The sequence below is a fragment of the Phalacrocorax carbo genome, chromosome 18 (assembly GCF_963921805.1).
Source record: "Phalacrocorax carbo chromosome 18, bPhaCar2.1, whole genome shotgun sequence".
NCBI classification, from domain to species: Eukaryota; Metazoa; Chordata; class Aves; order Suliformes; family Phalacrocoracidae; genus Phalacrocorax; species Phalacrocorax carbo.
In genome coordinates this window covers 7,272,805-7,292,832 of record NC_087530.1, presented here as the reverse complement: position 1 = coordinate 7,292,832, position 20,028 = coordinate 7,272,805, and the positions used below count along the sequence as shown (strand labels likewise).

At 53.7% G+C, this 20,028-nt stretch overlaps 3 protein-coding genes and 1 non-coding gene across 4 annotated transcripts; 2 read left to right on the top strand and 2 right to left on the bottom strand.

The window, feature by feature from the left end:
• The first annotated feature begins 53 nt into the window (after window positions 1-53).
• Window positions 54-143, top strand: TRNAR-UCU (transfer RNA arginine (anticodon UCU)). The gene is given in 2 exon segments: window positions 54-90; window positions 108-143. It is a non-coding gene; the product is annotated as a tRNA-Arg (tRNA).
• Window positions 144-1,675: 1,532 nt separating this feature from the next.
• COQ4 (coenzyme Q4) lies at window positions 1,676-7,713 on the bottom strand. The gene is made up of 8 exons (XM_064469142.1): window positions 7,581-7,713; window positions 7,241-7,410; window positions 6,674-6,770; window positions 4,914-5,016; window positions 4,446-4,575; window positions 3,472-3,565; window positions 2,690-2,848; window positions 1,676-1,807 (listed from the first exon to the last, which is right to left on the bottom strand). The coding sequence occupies exons 1-8, from the start codon at window positions 7,655-7,657 to the stop codon at window positions 1,747-1,749; spliced, it is 891 nt and encodes a 296-aa protein (XP_064325212.1). The 5' UTR covers window positions 7,658-7,713; the 3' UTR covers window positions 1,676-1,746.
• Window positions 7,687-14,573, top strand: TRUB2 (TruB pseudouridine synthase family member 2). The gene is made up of 8 exons (XM_064469141.1): window positions 7,687-7,814; window positions 7,898-8,026; window positions 8,122-8,196; window positions 8,769-8,830; window positions 9,134-9,215; window positions 9,818-9,890; window positions 10,348-10,484; window positions 11,252-14,573. Exons 1-8 carry the CDS (start codon window positions 7,718-7,720, stop codon window positions 11,539-11,541), a joined length of 945 nt encoding a protein of 314 aa, XP_064325211.1. The 5' UTR covers window positions 7,687-7,717; the 3' UTR covers window positions 11,542-14,573.
• SWI5 (SWI5 homologous recombination repair protein) lies at window positions 14,150-17,482 on the bottom strand (the record flags this gene model as incomplete). The annotated part of the gene is made up of 5 exons (XM_064469143.1): window positions 14,150-14,894; window positions 15,358-15,452; window positions 16,596-16,717; window positions 17,166-17,214; window positions 17,322-17,482. Coding segments are annotated over 5 exons (492 nt in total), but the record flags the coding sequence as incomplete, so codon positions are not given.
• Window positions 17,483-20,028: the final 2,546 nt, after the last annotated feature.

Below are 20,028 nucleotides of genomic sequence, written 5' to 3'. Positions count from 1 at the left end.
GGCGCGGGGCGGCGCGGCGGGAAGAGGCGGTGAGGGCGGCGGGGCAAAGCGAGGGCTCTGTGGCGCAATGGATAGCGCATTGGACTTCTAGCGTGGTGACGGGAGTCATTCAAAGGTTGTGGGTTCGAGTCCCACCAGAGTCGCATTTTGCCGCCGGGGCGCGGCGATCGTTCTCGGGGTTCCGTGACCGCAACGGGCCGTGGCGAACCGCCATCCCCGGCCGCCGCCGCCTCGCAGGGAGCCCCGCCGCCCCCGGCAGACCGGTACCGGGGCCACAGACCCACACAGGGAGAGGAGCTCCGGGACACGGCTCTCCTGGCGATTTACAGGAGTGCATCCATCCCAGCGGGTCTGTCCGCAGTTCTGTAGCAGCATCACCTCCTTCTTTGGTTATGGCTATCGTATCACCTCCTTCAGCAGTCATGGCTTTCGCACCCCAAAATGACCCCAGCAGCCTGGGCACGGGGCACCGCTGGTGGCAGTGGTGGAGCTGCCACTTGTCCGCAGCAAATACATCTCCCAGAAGAATGCATTTTGGCATGGCTTGTGTCTGACCTGCCCGCTCCCCTCCTCTGCCTCCGCTTCCTTCCTTCCTGCAGATTCGACAAGCAGCAGCCGTGGTGAACAGGAGCCGCGGTGGCCGTTAAGTGATCTGGCTGAGCAGATGCAGTTTAAAATTACATTATGTGCCATTTCTGTAGCACTGGCACCAGCCCACCAAGCAACATGAAGGCAGCACGAGCACTGCACAGCCACACTAAACAACCTAAAGTGCAGCGAAACCCTCTCTCACGACCATCATTTCACACATTTCCTTGACTGCTGCTCATGGCTTCTGGAAGCAGCAAATCTTTGCTTCCCTTTGGTTTAACCACCTCAAAGCTCCAACACGTTTCTGATACAGAAAAGCACATTTCTGGTTCATTTTAGGGCCAAACACTTCTTTTGCCTCAACCACTGCAATAATGCAACCCCCACTCTGTGTTTTACAGTAGCTAAAGAATGTATTTATATTATATCCTCTCTTATCTACTTCAAATAACTGCAGAGGCCAAGGGGAGGTGCGAGCCCGGTTTTAGAGAAAAACCCAAAGTCTGGCTGGCACAGGGCGGTGGGGAGAACAACTTGAAAACAGGGAGCCATGAGGTGCAGGAAAGCAGCCAGTGTAGCCCAAAAATCATGAGTTTTGCTCCTGCGCAGCCTCCTAGGATGGAGCAACTCTGACCCCTGGCCACACCATCAGTCCCTGCTCCTGCCCATCTGCCCCAGCATCACATGGGAGACTGGGATGGGGCCAGTGAAACTCACAGGGGGACAATGCCATGTTCCAAAGGACCCCACCTCCTCCTCCCATGATCCAGGATCACTTTAGGAAGCTGCCAGCCTTGCCCCACTCCTGCTCCGCACCCCAATCTGCCCCTGTCCAGGCTTTTCTGCAATGACCACCACGAGGAGCCACTCAACAGCCCAGCACCCCCAAATCCCAGCTGGAAAGATGCAGTCCCACAGCCCACTTTGTGCCCCAGTCCCCAGGGATGTGCAGCCACGCCATGTGCCCTGCCATCACCTTCCACCGCAGACAAAGAACAGCAGAACCCACTGGAGTGAAAAGGGATCAGATCTCTCCCTCAGAAAGGGGAGATGGGGCAGAAGGAGAGGAATAATGAACCACAAGCTCCATCATGGATTTTATTAAGCAAGAAGGAATTGCAACAGCAAACCCACATGTACAAAGAGCCCCTGGCCTCATGGCTCTCTGCCCTTGCATCCGACAGCTCTGCACTCCAGCCACCGGCAGTCTAGAGCCCTGTTTAAGCAAGCCAGACAGCAATCAGTTCCCAGATGCCGTGCAACCAGCCACCATATATGCACTCCCAGGATTCAGCCTCTTATTCCCAATCACGTCACTTTGTTGCCCAAGGAGGGGACAATTCCTGTTGAAAACCCAGCGCAATCACGTGGATTTCAGCATTTTTGATGGGGAGGGACTACAGGGAGACACGGCAGACTGGGATCGGCTCTTGAGCAGCCAATCCAGCAGAGATAAAATCCAAAGGTAATTCCCCACCTGTTCCATGGGCATGCAATCACGCACCACCTGGTCTCCAAGGCATGAGGCACATCCCACATGACCCATTAGGAGACCAGTCAGGCACAAGTGCAAAATGGGATTTCACTGTTGTACACACCAAACCTGCCCCTGGGCTGCTCTGTAAATTGCTGCTTTAGCTCCAGTCCAGGGTGGCCCCAAGACTTTAATCCTCAGTCTTCCCTGGGAGGGTGCGAGGAGGGATTTACCTATACAGCCATAGAGCTGCAGAAGGCCAAGTTTGCTCCAGTGTGTTGTAAACCAGCTCTGCTCGCTCCCCATCCCAGCATTTCGGAGCACCAGTAATGGAGCCAGCAGCCAGACCCAGCCGGCAAAGGCATAGTGGGACTTGCCATCCCTCCACTGAATCACAAACAGCAAAAAGGATTGAGTTTTGTCATGGCACAGGGAGGTGCCACTTGGCCTCTACCACCAGGAGGGTGACAGCTTTTGGCAGGAGAAAAGTCAGTCCCTGGGTCCGTGGTGGCTGATAGCAGAGCCATGCTGCGCTCCCGGGCAGGAGGAGATGGAGCACGGCAGGGTACTTCTGCTGTCTGCCAACAGGGATCCCCTGTCCCCTCCCTGTACTTGAGGTCTCACACTCTAATGGCCGGGGGAGGGAAGATGCCGATCTCCTCCCGCAGGGACTCCACTGGCTGCTCCCAGCGCTGCTCATAGTAAACATTCAGGATACAGCTGGCGTTGCGCCCGCTCCGAATCGCCCAGGGAACCAGCTCAGTGGCCAGGACCTGCAGCTTTCTGGAACAAAAGACACAGATGGTGACAGTTTTGATTTCCATGTTTTGTTTTCACTTTCCTTCTCCAAGTCTCCGGCAGATGCCAGCCCCATGTGTCCCATGTACCATCAGGCCCTCCACCCCTCTAGCATCCCTTCTGCTTATCTGACAGGGGAAACTGAGGCACGGAAGAGGACAGCGTGCTGGGAAGGTTACAGTCAGGAGCTAACCCAAGATCAGACCTCAGGTTCTGTAATCCCCAAACTGTGCTGGGTCACCAGAACAGATGTGCTGGGGCAGGAAACGGCCGTCAGCGTGGTGAGGATCCTGCTGGCCCTTTACACATGCCCAGCCAAGGGCAGCCAGGCCTGGGCATTGCTGCTTCTGCCTGGCACAGGAGATTTGGTGCTGGAAGCAGATGAATCATCAGGTTCTGCTTCAGTGACCAGGCAATGCCATGCCTCCTGCTGTCACCACTTCCCTGGGCTGTAGGGGCAGAGCAGCAGATTCAAACAAGGGATCCCTGACTGACTTCCCTCTGCAAACTAGCAGTACCCCCTCTTCATCCCCAGAGGACACTGGAAAGCACCACCCAGGCTGGTGCATCCCCAGGGCTGAGACTCCCTCATCATCATCGGTGCCTACCGTGCGCTGAGACGGACAGGGCCGAATGCTGCTCCCAGGACACACATGGGCAGCCCCGTCTGGATGGCTTCGAACCACTTCACCACGACCTCACCTGGGAGGGAGCAGGGAGACTGTGAAAGGGCAGGGTGCCTGAGTCAAGGGCTGGCAAGGCCATGCAGTCCTGCAATGCAGGCTGCACGATCTGCCCCTTCCTAAGGATGGCTACGCACCCATCCCCTCCACCTCTGTGGCAGGGCTTGGGAATGCTTCCCAAGCCTGGCCGTGGCATCATCCTGTGCTAGGATGAGACTTGTTGTGCACCACCCACCCAAGAGGGACAGCCCAGGGCTCCTGAGGGAGCAGCACCCTGCTATGCCCTGTAAGCTTGGGAAACACCTCCTGGGCAGGCTGCGTCCCTGAAGATCTTTAGCAATGCAATTGCTGAAGTCTGATCCCCTGTGCAGCTTTCCCATCTCTCAGCACAGGACAGACCTCTTACAAATGCTGCCAGGTCTCAGCCAAAGCCTGCACAGGAGACCTGACATGCCGGTTCCCGCAGGCTCACCAGCAAGGCTCGACTTGCAACTTGCTATTGAGTCAGATGCAAAACGAGGGCAAAGGACACTGGGATGCACAGATAAGGAGCAACCAGGAACCCTCCAATTCTGCCTTCACTCAGAGCTTGCAAAACATCCCTCCCTCAGTGCCACCCTCCCTGCCAGGCAGCAAACAACCACCCACCCACCCAGCAGCTGCCTGCACCCAGGGCTTGGGCAGAGCATCTCCCAGCAGGGGGAGGGTGACATCCTGCAGGCTCTCGGTCACCACAGAGCCAGCAATGCAGGACAGTGATGATACAAACCTCCCTGCACACCTCCAGGAGCTGAGGACTGGGGAGTCCAACTAGCCCAGCCCGCTCCCTCCTGGGAGAGGTGGCTGAGCACCATCAGAGGGGCTTGCCAATGCAGCCCTCTGAGCCCACCACTGCTCACCTAGCATGTTGGTTGGCATGCCCAGGAGGGTGTGCATCAGGTCATGGACTTCTCGGTACCGCTGGATCACATACGCCAGCTCTTCATCATCAACAAACTTGGGCGGCATCCGGGTGTCTGGAGAAACCTTCTGCAAATCCAAAGAGGTCCAATTCAGCCCCTTCCAAACCTCAAGTTTCTGGTCTCATTCTTTACTGAACAGAAATATGTGGTCCCCTCTTTCAGCACATCTCCCAGCCCCTAATGATGGGGGTCAGTGTCATTTACATAGACAAAACACAAGGACTACACAGCACTGGTGACACATCCAGCATCATCCAACACTCCGTATCTCATCCTGCTCCCCAATTCCCTCTCATTCCTGGTGGGTTCCCCACTGGTTCCTCCAATCTCCCTCTAAAGTGTATCCATGCTCCTGGTACAGGGATCAACTACAGCCGTTCGCACCCTGCGAAACTCCACACTCACATTGTCCTCCAAGAACCGGACATACTCGCGGCCCAGTGAGCCATCCGGCAGCCCCCGCAGCCTGGCCATGTCCAGGGTGGAGAGACGGATGCGAGGCCGTTCCCTGAAAGCAAAACACAGGTCAGTGAGTGTCCCAGTGAAACCCACAGCAGGGGGTCCTGGAGAAAAAGAGGCCCTGGAAAACACCATCCCCTGCCTCTGCCCTTCCTGGGCATTTTCTTTGCATGGATCCTGACTGCTTGCTGCAGGGATAGCACCACCCTTATTTCTGTTGTTGAGGCTGGGACAGAAATTGCTTAAAGGATCTACCTGAAGCCTTGGCAATAAAAGAGCCCTCATCTTGTGCCCCTGTAAAGCTCTGGATGGTAAAACACTGGTGTCCTCTGCACTGAAATGCTGCCACACAGGCTGCTGGCCAGGTACAGCCCCCAGCAACAGCCGGCCCTGGGGGAGCAGAGCTCTTTAGCATCCCTGCAACACAGGCAGAGCTTCAAAGGAAGGGGAGGGAACTTGTTCTAAATGCAGGTTTCATTTCTCTCCTGCTCAGGCTTTCACCACCAGCCACGTGGCAGCCGTGCATGGAAAGGTCTCCTCTCCAGGTTGTTGGCAAACAGGTGCCCCACAGCCCTGGAACCAAACAAAAGCCCTTTTATTTCCATGCACAGGATATATTCTTTCCATGATAAAAGCCCTGTAGTGGATCCAGGAGCTGCTCAGCTCCTGGAGTGGAGGTGCCAGGGAGATAAGCAGGACTCACGCCAGCTTTACCCTGGCTGCAGACCCGTCTTTGTGTATTTGGTGTCAAAGGGACCTCAGCAGCTTAGAAGATTAAAAAAAACCACTTGTGTGCAGACAAATTGGACCAGTGCAAATCCCTGCAATACAACAGGGCAAGGTGCAGACATCTCTCCCCTGCCCTTGGTGCCTTTGCTGTCCCCTCTCCCATCCTGGTGTTCTGTGTGCTTTGCCGGATCAGTGTCTGGAGCCAGGATCAGGCTACTCTGCACAAACACACAGCAAAAAGCAGCTTTTCCCCAGCCCCTTCGTGGTACAACCCAAACGATACGGAAGCAGCAGGCATGACACGTAACAAGAAGGAGGGAGAAGACAGGCAAATAAGCAGTAAGATCTTGGTTAGTAAGAGACTCATGAAGTCCCTCCTGGTCCTCAGCCTAGCTGCACTCAACAAGTCCCTGCAGACATGAAAGCAAAAGTGATCACGTCTTAACAAAGAAGACAAGAGAAGTAGCTGCATTTCACGGCTTGGGGAGATGCTGGGGGTGCTGGGAAAGAAAATATGGAGGTATCTAAGGAGGAGGCAGACCAGCCGAGATGAAGTCTCCAACGCAAATAGATGCAGCAGCTGGCGCAGGGGAGAAATCCATGGACGTGGTGGGTTTTCATCGCTGCTCAGCATCCACGTCCATGGATTTCTCCCCTGTGCCTACTGCCGTATCTCCTTGTGTTGGCACCTGCCGGTTCCAGCAGTGAAGCAGAACAGACAGACAGCAGCACCTGAAACAGGGCTGGGCCCAGCGGCTGCTCTGCTGTTGCCCTTAGACTTGTCATGGGGCTCTTGTGATTGTTTAAAGTGAAATAAACAACCTGGAGGGTTAGAGCTAACAAAATGCTTGTGCTGCTTTCAAGGCAGGGAGCACAGGGCTCTCCTTTCACAGTGCCAAAGGAACATGCTTGTCCTTGTGTCTCCCTCCCCACCACCAACCACGCAACAAGGGAGGGAGGGATGTGGAGGGACGCACTGGAGGATGCGGTAACCTTCAGGGTGGTGTTTCATCTTGTCTCGCAGGTTAGGCAGGGCAAGGCAGCCTGTGGTCTCTCCAAGGACTGCCACCATGTCTGAAAGAGAGACCAGAGAATGACCCAAGGGTGGTTTTCACAACACCCAGCTCTCCTCAGTTGGCAGGTGAGGAAATGGGGCAATAAATCCCTTGCCCAGGAGCAAGCAAGGACCCCACAAATCATGGATCTTCAGTCTCAGGGCTGCTCTGCCCTGGTGTCACCCACAGGGAGGGATATGGGAGCAGCCGTCAAGCCTGGGAGACCAGGGAGGAATGAGATGGGGCTGGGTAGCATCACAGTGGTGCAGGAGGAGATCACTGTAGGGTGTTTGGGGTTCCTCACCCCCTCTCTTCCACAGCCTCCTGCCCTGGGCCTGGTCTCAGTCCTACACTTGCCCCATTACTAAATGTCTCACCCAACAGAAAGAGAAATAAAGTCCCCTGAGGAACTCCCAGGAGATACGGGGCAGGATTTGCTGGAAGTTCATGAGAACCCTGGGTGGAATGAGCTCCCCTCGCTGGTCTTACCGTGTCTGTAGGGGTCGTAGAGAGCCATGAACGCCGAGCCGGCAGCCAGCAGCGCTTTCTGCAGCGGGCTGGTGGGGATGTGCCCAGGGTACAGCTGGTAGCACCCTTCCTCCTCCTCCTCCCCGCTGCGTCCATCCTGGGCCCACGGCTCGGTGTGGCTCAGACAGGCTCTGCCTGCGGGGAGCAGGGGCTGAGGAACCGGCCCGGCGGGTCCCCAACGCCCGCGGGCACGGAAACGGGGCGGGCACCGACGGGACGCCCTTGGGGCTGCCCGCGGAGGACGGGGACAGCGGGGGCCGGGCCAGGGGACCGGGGAGGAGCGGGACGGGGAGGAAGGCACTTGCCTGGGGAGCCGGGACCCGGCCGCAGCAGCGGGGCCCCCGCCCGCGCCGCCGCCCGCCGCAGCAGCAGCATCATCCCCCGGCCGCCGCCGCCTGCCCCGGAAGCGCCCGGAGGAGCGGGGCGGAGCGGGGCGGCATGGCGGCGGTGCCGGGAGGCCTCTTCGCCGTGTACAAGCCGGCGGGGGTGGCCTGGAACCGCGTCCGTGAGGCAGTGGAGACGCGGCTGCTGCGCGGTGAGGGCACGACGGCGGCGGGACCCTCCCCCCCCCCGCCCCGACCCGGGGCCGCCCCTGACCGACCCCCGCTTCTCTTGCAGAGCTGAACGCGGCGCCGGGGCGACCCCCGCGGCAGCACATCCGTTTCTTGCCGGCCCCGGCTGGTGGCGACGGCGGGGCGGCGGGGCTGGTGGCGGCGAGGGTGCCGGTGCTGGCCGACCACCCCCTCGGTAAGAGCCGCCGCGGGGCCTCGGCCTGGGGAGGGGGTCGGTGGGAGCCGCGGGCCGGGCGGTGCCGACCGGCCCCGACCACGTCTCCGTTGCAGTCCGAGGCCCGCGGTTCAGGCGGCTGAAGATCGGAGCGGGTCACCGGCTGGACGTGAAGGCCTCGGGAGTCTTCGGTGGGTCTCATCCCGGAGAAGCATTGCATCCCGCCGGCTGCGAGGTGATGGGTTTCCACGTGGGGAAGAAGCGTGAACGCTCAGACATAACGCAGCAGGAGTCCCCCGGGGCTCAAAACCCAGCTAGGGTATAAATGCTGAAACACAGAAGAAACGATCCAACAAGACCCTGGCAAAGCCAGGAGATGGGAGCAACCCCTCACCTGCAGTGCCCGAGCTTTGCTGTGAGACACCAAGCTTCTGCCCATGACACCGACAGCGATCTGCCACCTAACCCCCCCCCGGGACTCCACTCCACCACTTGAATTGGCTTCACTGTGGCCAGTGTTGCTAAGTGTTTGCCCCCAGGTGGAAAGTTCCGGGGAAATCTAAGAGCCCTAGTTACAGCCTTATAGTTTTAATGACAGGCAATAGTTTGGGCGTCTGATTGCAATGCTTAGGCATGGCTTCTAAGGAGATACAGCCCTGTCCAGGGGGGAAGAAAAGTACCGTGAGTGTGCAGCGCTGTGTAAGTGCACATCAGGAACTTCCCATGTGGCCGAATAACGGGTTTGCTGTCTTCTGTGTTTCAGTGCTTGGCATAGGCGATGGGAACAAGCTACTCACTGATCTGTACAACTGCCACCTGACCAAGGTAGGGCCTCAGAACATCTGAGCGCAACCTCACACCTGATTCCTGCCCCGGTGCCCCGGACCGGCCTTGTGGCAGTGATTCTGCTTTTGAGCCTCAAACCCACCGATACTTTTGAGAGCTTTACAGGGTCCAGAATTCATCCCTCACACAAGCGTGCACACGTGGCCGTATGAGCAGGGGACACTGCCATCTTTGTGCGACATTATCGTAGCCTGCACTTCCTAGCAGCTGCATGGCAGGCTATTGCTGCTCAATTGCTTGGGATATTTCTTTGATGAATTGCACTCTTTGCCCTTCTTCAAGGTTTACACTGTCAGTGGGCTGTTTGGTAAAGCCACTGATGACTTCTCAGACACAGGGAAGCTAGTGGAGAAGACAACATTTGGTAAGAAACTCAGTTGATGTGTTTTTGAAAAAAAAACAACACCCAAACCACAAAACAAATAGCATTTTAACTGCAAAGCATTTAACCTGGTAAGTTGCACAAAGATAAGAGGTATGCCTTAAACGCTTTCTAGTTTTTATTTGTACATACGCCCACACACAGTCCTGACATCGTGGTGCTGTGCTAAATAAAACCGCAATATATAGGACGCCAGAATGAGTCCTGATCACAGTGGTTGCTACTGGATTGGGTGGAACCCAGATCCCTCCATAAATCATACCTAGAGATAGCGGTTAGAAGCTTTAATTGAATGAAACACTTCAAACACACTATAAGAGAAATTGGAGCCAACGTCCTGAAATCAGTTAAGCAGAATGATTGTTCGCTGTGTAGTCCAGCGCTGTGCCGCTCTGCGCATTACCATGGCACAGCCAGGGGGAGTGACTCTGCTAAAGCCGCCTCTCGGCGGTTCTCATCAGCCCATTCCGGTGTGACTGCCTGCCAAAGGGACAGTAATACCCTGACGGCACATTTCAGACTGCTGTCTCTTTCCAGTTTCTGGATGGATAATTGAGACACTGTTTCTACCTTGATATTTGCAGACCATATCACAAGGGAGAAGGTGGAACGGATTCTCGCTGTCATTCAAGGAACAAATCATAAGGCCCTGCTGATGTACGTATCCAATGGGGAAATGCAGCTGACCTGATCCGACTGCCATTTGCTGGTCTTTAAAACAAATGAGATGATTTTGTTAGCTATAATCAAAGTCGTTAAAGGTTGGAGTACTGGAGAGGAACAGAGAGAAGTTACTCTGAATGCTCTGTACTGTGGTGAGAGGTTGCAGTTAAGTGTCTCTCTTGTATCCTGAAATGTCTGGCTATTTTAGGACCTATTAGCTACATTAGGACCTACAAAAATATCTTGTAGACATGATCAAGTACCTCCCTCCCAAACTGCGCAACACTGCTGACAGTATGTATAGCATTAAAATGTATGCAAAGACTCAACACATGGGCAGTTTTAAGAATAAAAATTGCAGCTCTGCTTTATTGGGGGTGGAGATATTTTGAATCCCATTGAAGAGAAGTACCAAGTGTCTGCTCTGCTCCTTATTTTTTCCTTTTTCCAGGTATTCTAACATTGATATGAAAACACAAGAGGCATACGAGCTGGCTGTCAAAGGGTTGATTCGCCCCATGGGAAAAAGTGCTCCTATAATCACAGCGATCCGATGCCTCCAGTTCACGCTTCCAGAATTCCAGCTAGGTAGGACTGGTACAAAACCACAGGGGAAGATGAGTATATGTTATGGCAGATAAGTCAGTGAACTTCAGTTTCTTATCTGTGATTTAATGCAAAGTGAGTTGGTGGGAACTTTGTATCAATTTGTAACTGGTAATTCCTGCAGAAAATTTAATGATTCATAGTTTCCAAGGTCACAAAAGCATCTCCTCATTAGATCAACTCTTTGTTGCGGTGGAAAGATTTTTTGGTAGGGCAAGATCTGGAACCCTCACACTAATGAAGCTGCTATAGTAAATCAAGTCAGCTGTGCACCTGACTACAGGATTTTCCCTGCCTGTTCCAGATCTAAGATTGAGGCAAGAAAATTTGCATAGTGAATACCTATAGGGCAAATTTCTTCTTTATCCCAGTGTTGCAGTGTAATGCAGTTCACTGTGGTTGTGTTGTTTTTTTTTTTTTTAAGTGTTGTTTCCTGTCCTGCAACCAGTCTCCTCCTCCTCACAAATTATCTTATTAAAAAGGTACCTTTTCGTATCCCCTTTGAAATACCTAAATTTCTACATTAGTCTCCTCTATCTATGGGTTTGTTTTCTAAAACATTCACTTTGGGAGGTGCTAGGACACCCTGCAGTATTCCAGAAAACCATAATCCAACCATGCTGTATCTTGGTCTCTTCTACCAAACCAGTTTTTTCAGCATAACTGTGGGCAATGTCTAGATTTACAATCAAGGTCTGAATTTGCATCAACACTTTGCTGCTTCTGATGGAATCTCTGTGTCCTTCTAGAAGTCCATTGCTTGCACGAGACTCAGCAGTACCTCCGAAAAATAGTTCATGAGATTGGTCTGGAGCTGAAATCATCTGCCGTGTGCACACAAGTGCGAAGAATACGCGATGGTGTTTTCACCCTGGATGATGCTCTCCTGAGAACCCAGTGGAATCTGCAGAGTATACAGAAGGCAATTTGGGACTGTCAGCTTAAAGTGAAAACAGAGTTAGAGAAAACACTAGGCCATCAGGATAAAAGTCATCTCCATAAGATGGATGCTGAGATGGCCCACGCTGCAGACTGCTGAGTGCGTGCTACGGCGGGAACGTCCACAAGCAACCTCTATTGTAGCACAGCTACATGCTGACAGCATGATGGACAGCAGAAGGAAAGAGGTTAATTGCAGTTCACTTCCACCCTTTCCTTGAAATGACTTTAATCAGAGAGGCATTTTTTTCAGTGACAGGCTGTATGGTTTTTTTTAAAGCATCACAAACAGTTCATTAACAGGAATTAGCTGTGCCAAAATTCCTGTTGACTTGGGGAACGTTAGGTTGCTAAGATATAAAAACCCATCCCCAAATTGTTTAGCAGCAGGAAATAGAGTGTCTTACAGGGCTGTATTCCCTTGATTGCACAGATTTATTTGTTCTTGCAACTGGCAGCATAATTTATGTACTCTATGGATTTCGTTTTCCCCTCTGCTGCCCTAGAGTATTTTCTTTCCATTAGCCCTGCTTTCAGACACATAAGCGCTCAAAATCAGACTAAAAGAGGGATGTGCAGGAGAAAAGACACCTTACACAAAGCAACGCAAGGAAATGGTTATATCCAGGGAAGAGGCTTGTAATAGGGACTGATGCACAATATACACCAGAAATAAAACTGAAAGTGACCTAAAGGGGAAGAGGCTGTTTCTTGGCTCAGTGCACATCTGTAAGTACACTGACTCATTAAAAAAAAAAAAAAAAAGAGCATGCTGCCTTTTTTCCCCCACCCCCGGAAAGGAACCAATGTGCTCAGGGGCCTGTGGTATCCTGCTCTGCAGCAGCTCCAAGCCAACAGCATGTACTGCCCTTCAGCAAAACTCTGTAAGCTCTGTAATACTATTTGTTATCTGTTAGCTCATTATAGCTGGGTCTGACGTAGCAGAAATAGACTTTCTAAATCTAAGTTAAAAATCTGAAGTACCGTAACCATTATTACACCCACTACTTTTCCAGCTATACACATTGTTAGAGAGTTTGGAGATTTACTTATAGAAATCAGTAGAAGAGATTTGTGCTATTCCTCTTCTGGATTTGGACAAAGGCCAGCATATTTTATCCCCCAGATAGCTGTTAAGGTAACAAGAAGTAACTCTGGAAGGAGCAGTAAGAGGGGCTGTGATGAAGTGGCAGAGTCCAGTCCTGTCCTGAAGCATCCCAGGAGTCATTGACTTAAACTCTGGAAATCTTTCAGTTGTTCTGGTTTCCCTGCTCTGCACAGAGCAGCCAGAACAGCAGCAGAGCATAGCTGCCACCTCATGGCACGTTACCATGCCAGCTGCCGAGCCGCAGGGACTCCCCAAGGGCAGTTTGCTCTTACCTCGGCTGGTTGGTTCTGCACGTGTTCATCCTCCATGGACAAGGGACCGAGGTCAGGGCACCTTCCTTGGACAACTGCCTTGTGCTGACTGAAGTGGAAACCCATCACCACGGAAGCATGCGTTCTGGAGCTGGGCAGAACACTTGCACAGGTACAGCTGCAAGTTTTAATACTAGTGCTCCTAGCTCCAACAAGGTAGAGAAGAAAAGATGGACTTCTCAGTCCTTACATAATCTTTGGTAACTTTGGTAAATGGAGTACGCTTCATCCCATGCAGCTTACACCTAAGGCAAACTGAAGGAATTTTTGTATATACTTCCCATTGCAAAAACCATTTCCAGCTGCATGTGCCATTGCAATACTAACATTTTGTTAGTCTGGCAATAACTCTGGGCTAAACCAGTTCTTTCACACAGAAAATACCAGCCAAAACAGCAATGTGCATTTTGAGAACAAAGTTAGTATTTCCCAGTTCTAGCCTTGTGACATTTTTTTCCCTTCTCTTAAAACTACTCCAAAACACAGGAGTCTCTCACACTTGGCAAGAGGAGGGTTATGGTGGGGAGGATGTACCTGTAACCATATGCACGAGTCCATTCTTACATGGCCACAGTAAATACCCTCCAGAGAAGTACAGCTGCACATTAGCTGGGATTTGCTTGAATGAATCACAGAGTACAGGTATGTTGTCTGTCCCCCTGCTTTAGCCCCCTCCCCAGGGCTTTTGGGGTAAAACAAGATACTTAATCCCAATGTTTCTGCACCAGGTCCAGAACAGAAAGCACAAACCCAATTCTCTATTCTCAGCAGCAGCCTTTGCAACCATTTTCTGGTTTTCAAGCGCTACAAAGACAGATTGATTTGATTCAAATTTGGAAGTGAGCAGACTGCAGCATGGGCCTGACTGGGGACCAGGGGGAAACTTACTGGCAGGAAGATCTTAGAAGTAGAAATGGACCAAAGGACATCAAGCTTGATTGAAAAAGGGACAATGGATCTGCAGTCAGCAGAGCACTTCATCACTTAGAACTGCACGAAGCAGCCAAATTTAGTCTGTACAGTCACCCTCAATCCTAACACCTGACATTGAAACATTCATGCGCTCAACATAATTTTGTGTTTGGACACCGCTCACTTTCACAGTGACTCTGCATTTAGGGGAGAGTAAAGGTAATTCTGCACCTACCCATTACTTGGTAGTGCTGCCATGCTGCCTCCATTAAGAGCCCTCAGAAACATTTGAATAATAGATGTTATAGTTATCTCAGAATAGAGTTTAAGAATTTGTTCCCAGGTTCATGCAATGTTTTATAGGCTCTTAAAGTGAATTACTGAGAAACGTGATAGGTGCTTTATTCAGACTGGATGTTCAATACAACTTCACATTTTGCCATTTACAACAGAAATGATACAAAAACCTCTAGATACCAGAGCAGTTAAGTACAAAAGCATGGAACATCCAGACTTATCCAGATCATAAAACAAAACCAAACCCCCAAACCACCACAACTTCAGCCTTCCTCCCTCCCTATTTCTGAGGGTTTTTTGTTTTCTTTCAAAGCAGCTAGTACATTGCACATTCATACACCCACACTTCCTCTATCCATTCAGTAATAGCTACTTCCACCTGCAGATTAGTGTATCCAAATAGCCCCTGGATGTTGTGATGTTGTAGAGAAGCAAAGGCTCGACAGGAAGAGTCTTAACATCAACCTGAATTAAAACCCCTCCAATAAAAAAAAAAAATCAAAATACTGTTGATCAGGTAGTAGAAGAAACTATCCGAAGCCCTACATCCCTTTCCCACAAGCAGGAAACAGCTGATAGATTCATCAACTTTCACGTTCCAAAGCTTCTTAGAAATAAGGCTGTTAACCTACGCTCTGTTGCAATTCTACAGACATACTTCCGAGGCCAGCTAATACCAGTTCTAAACCGATCTGACACTGAAACATAATGGCCCAGCAACAGTCATTTTTGCAGGACGTGGCAGGCTTCAGGTTCAATACTAGTCGCTAAGCTCCAGATCGTACTCAGGGTAGAGCTGCTTTGTAGTAACGCCTCGGATAACGGCTAGAAAAGAGAGAAATACCATTGCTTTCATTAAACAAAGATCAGATCAGTCAGAAAAGTTGTGGTTTTGTCCCAGTGGCCCCTAACTATCCCACAGAACCTCCCATAGCTAAAAAAACAGTCTAAGGTTCTGCAGCTGTGCCCCCTGCTTATTTCAACACTTTTCCTTTTTTAAGCATATGAAGAACAAAACTGACAAAAATTAATATGATTTATCAAATGTTGGTAATCCATAACACAGATTAAAATACTGGTAAGTGACAATTATTTCACACATTTGGTTCTAAAAACATCCCAAGAAAATAACAACAGAAGTGTTTGTGCTTGCACAAGTGATTGGGTAATATAAGCCTAGAACTGAAGAATCTTTAAAACGAGCTCTGCCTTTATGGCGTAGTAGCTTCTCTCTGTCTATATGAAAACACTGACTAAGAAGTTCTTTAACAGCCTTCCCTTTCCTTACCCAGCTTGCCTAGCAGCATCTGTCCAGCATCTTTAATATCGTTATACTCATGGAGCAGAGAGATGTGCTTCTCCAATTCCTCCAGGCTGTAGCCTCTGTAACAATAATGCCAGAAAGGTCAAAAGTGACACAGCGGGATCGCTGCTGCTGCATAGCGAGAGCTGCCACAACCAACCAAGCACAACAGGGATATCCGAGACACCAAAAGCTAGCACATCTAAAGCAGAATCCAAAGGCAGCAAGTATAGCGGCTGCAGGTCATAAACATGAAAGCTACAAATGAGCAGATCCTCATTTTGAGGATTTCCACATCAAGACTTATTAAAAAAAAGAAAAAACACAAACCAACACACAAACACCCACCCCCCACAAAAAAAAACCCAATCCACCTGAAATCTCAGAATCAAGTAGAAAGAGAAATAGGCTGTGGTAAATTCAACTTATATGTATCTCTAATCTGTAGCTAGGGAAAAAAATTAAGGTGGTGTGTTTATCTTTGAGGCTAAAAAAAAAAAAGAAAAAAGCTTTTGGAACAGCCTTTGTTGTTCAATGATTTCAATTTTACGCACTACACGTTATCTTAGAAAATATCACTCCTTCGCAACAAATAACCCACAGAGATTCCCTCTCTTTAAAAATCAAGCTGCAGTCTTATCTCAGAATAGTTGCCAATAAGCAGCTGCCACAGTCTGTCATAAGAAACCACAACAGAACAGCTGCACTAGCCTGTCCATGGCACCTACCATGCCAGAGTGTTCTTGTCTAGAAAAGATCTCTGCGTCTTGAACATAAAGGTTTAACCCCCTCGCCTCAGACACAAAACAAGTGAACGCTTGATCAAGGAAGCAGTTTTATCTGGTCTTGGCAGGTCATACAAGTCATGATCTCAATTTTAATTCTCACGTGAACAAGCTCTTCTAGTCGCATGACGTGTCGTCATATCACGATGGTCAGAATTATTCATTCCCAATTTACAAGCAATTACTTCAGCAACACCTGGGGTAAAGTTAAAATCTTATCCAAGCTCCTAGTAAAACTTGTTTTGCTTTACTAAATAAACCAGAAGGAATTCCCTTAACAGGTCCCGTAACTCAAAACAACACTGTAATCAACATCGTACAGCACCATGATAAAAACTGAGTCATAAGAGGTCAGCTTATAGCAATATTTCCTGGGCCATATTTAATTTTAAAAACAAAAATAATTGAGGCATCGCATTGAACTGGCCAAGGACATACTCAGACAATAACTGTGCAATTTCCTGGTCTAGAGCAAGGTCTTTCCGTTTCAGGTCTTCAATTTCATTCCACAGGGCTTCCTCACTGGCTCCGTTAGGTTGGCAGGACCTTGGAGATGGGATCTGTGGGGCACAGAACTCATTTAACACTTGCTAACTCAGCACTGGATAAGATGCTACAGTGCTGTAGGGCACCAATCAGATAATACACGGGAGAAAAAAGGAGAAAAAATGAAAAATATCTCCTGGGCAGGTATCGGCAGAAGCCCAGGTAAAATATTTAGCCGTTTGTGTAACGTCAGCCTGCTCCGCATCGTATTCTATGGGGCTTTGCAGATTTACAGCGTAGGGTGAAAATAAAAAAACTCCAGAATTTGGCTTTTAAGGGGAGCTCCCAGGAGGGCGCAGCGCTGCACCGCGGGGCCGGCAGCTGCTCCGGCAACGAGCAACTTCACCTTCCGTGAAGGGCACCCCCCGCCGTGCGGGGCTGAGCCGCGGCAGGGCTGCGGGCGGCGGCGGGCCGTGCGGGGCCCTCAGGGCCCGCCTCCCCCCGGCCCGGGCGGGGACTCACCGGTGACTTGAAGGCGGCAGCGCCGCTCCGCCGGCCGCCACCGGGGGCCCTGGCAAAGGCAAAGGGGCGCCGCGTCAGAGGCCGGGCGCCGCCGCAGCGGGGCGCGGCCCGCGGCGCAGCGAGGGCGGGGAAGGGCGGCGGGGAACCGGCTCCTACCTCTTCGGCACGGCCAGAGGCCGCGGGTGGCGGGGCGGGCTGCAGCCCGCACTCGGCGGGACCCGCTCGGCCAGGGCTACCCTCTCCCACCGGACCGACACCGGCCCCGCCGGGGGCTGCAGCCAGTCAGACCCGCCGCCGCGGGGCACGCCGGGGGTTGTAGTCAGTCAGCCCCGCCGCCGCGGGGCGCGCCGGGGGTTGTAGTCAGTCAGCCCCGCCGCCGCGGGGCACGCCGGGGGTTGTAGTCAGTCAGCCCCGCCGCCGCGGGGCGCGCCGGGGGTTGTAGTCAGTCAGACCCGCCGCCGCGGGGCGCGCCGGGGGTTGTAGTCAGTCAGACCCGCCGCCGCGGGGCACGCCGGGGGTTGTAGTCAGTCAGACCCGCCGCCGCGGGGCGCGCCGGGGCGGGTAGTTTGGCCCCTGATAGGGCCCGGCGGTGGTCCCCCCGCCCGGAGAAGGAACGTCGCCGTGTGAAGCTGCAGGTGGCACTTAGGTGGGCCAGGACACAATTGTCCCAATTACTACAGCCGAGGGGATGACACTCAGTGCCTTCAAGAAAACACCTCAGAGCCACCTCAGCACTGGGGCTGCAGCCAGGACGGGGTCTCAGGAGAGCTCTGAGGTTACTAATTATTTTTGCAGGGAAAAAGCTGTCACTGCCCGGGCCACTGTGCAGCCGTACACTTCAGCAGCCCCAGCCAAAACCTTGCCACGCAGACCCAATGCAGCCTCTCGGATGGCCGTGGAAGGAGCCTCCTTTCCGCAGCTCTCCTGGCCTGGCTGCCAAAGGTAAACGTGTCCCTGTGCAGTGCTGTATCTGATTCCCTGAGCTGACCACACATGAGCCAAACTGCTGCTGCCACGCTTGGAAGGTCAAAGGACTTGGGAACAGGATCACACAGCAGCAAAACCCAACCGCCTGTGCTACCCATGACTTCAAAGGCAGAGCTCAGACATCAAAGCGACGCATGTAAAATAGAAAGCTATGTAGATTTGTAGGACGTGCCCTACAAAGGATGAGGGAACCCTGCCCAGCTCCCCAGGCTGGTTTCTAGCCAGTATTTACTCTGGGCAACTGAGTCAATACAGAAGCATGGGGCAGCCGTGGGTGTCACCTGGGAGGAGCAGGGAAGCACTGGGTGTCACACACGGGGAGCGGGGCAGCGCTGGGTGTCACACACGGGGGGAGAGGGGCAGCGCTGGGTGTCACACACGGGGGGAGCGGGGCAGCGCTGGGTGTCACACACGGGGGGAGCGGGGCAGCGCTGGGTGTCACACACGGGGAGCGGGGCAGCGCTGGGTGTCACACACGGGGGGAGCGGGGCAGCGCTGGGTGTCACACACGGGGAGCGGGGCAGCGCTGGGTGTCACACACGGGGAACGGGGCAGCGCTGGGTGTCACACGGGGGGGGAGCGGGGCAGCGCTGGGTGTCACACACGGGGGGAGCGGGGCAGCGCTGGGTGTCACACACGGGGAACGGGGCAGCGCTGGGTGTCACACACGGGGGGAGCGGGGCAGCGCTGGGTGTCACACACGGGGGGAGCGGGGCAGCGCTGGGTGTCACACACGGGGGGAGAGGGGCAGCGCTGGGTGTCACACACGGGGAGCGGGGCAGCGCTGGGTGTCACACACGGGGGGAGCGGGGCAGCGCTGGGTGTCACACACGGGGGGAGAGGGGCAGCGCTGGGTGTCACACACGGGGAGCGGGGCAGCGCTGGGTGTCACACACGGGGAGCGGGGCAGCGCTGGGTGTCACACACGGGGGGAGAGGGGCAGCGCTGGGTGTCACAAACGGGGAGCGGGGCAGCGCTGGGTGTCACACACGGGGGGAGCGGGGCAGCGCTGGGTGTCACACACGGGGGGAGAGGGGCAGCGCTGGGTGTCACACACGGGGAGCGGGGCAGCGCTGGGTGTCACACACGGGGAACGGGGCAGCGCTGGGTGTCACACACGGGGGGAGCGGGGCAGCGCTGGGTGTCACACACGGGGGGAGAGGGGCAGCGCTGGGTGTCACACACGGGGGGAGAGGGGCAGCGCTGGGTGTCACACACGGGGAGCGGGGCAGCGCTGGGTGTCACACACGGGGAGCGGGGCAGCGCTGGGTGTCACACACGGGGGGAGCGGGGCAGCGCTGGGTGTCACACACGGGGGGAGCGGGGCAGCGCTGGGTGTCACACACGGGGGGAGCGGGGCAGCGCTGGGTGTCACACACGGGGGGAGCGGGGCAGCGCTGGGTGTCACACACGGGGGGAGAGGGGCAGCGCTGGGTGTCACACACGGGGGGAGCGGGGCAGCGCTGGGTGTCACACACGGGGGGAGCGGGGCAGCGCTGGGTGTCACACACGGGGGGAGCGGGGGCAGCGCTGGGTGTCACACACGGGGGGAGCGGGGCAGCGCTGGGTGTCACACACGGGGGGAGAGGGGCAGCGCTGGGTGTCACACACGGGGGGAGCGGGGCAGCGCTGGGTGTCACACACGGGGGGAGCGGGGCAGCGCTGGGTGTCACACACGGGGGGAGCGGGGCAGCGCTGGGTGTCACACACGGGGAGCGGGGCAGCGCTGGGTGTCACACACGGGGGGAGAGGGGCAGCGCTGGGTGTCACACACGGGGGGAGAGGGGCAGCGCTGGGTGTCACACACGGGGGGAGAGGGGCAGCGCTGGGTGTCACACACGGGGAGCGGGGCAGCGCTGGGTGTCACACACGGGGA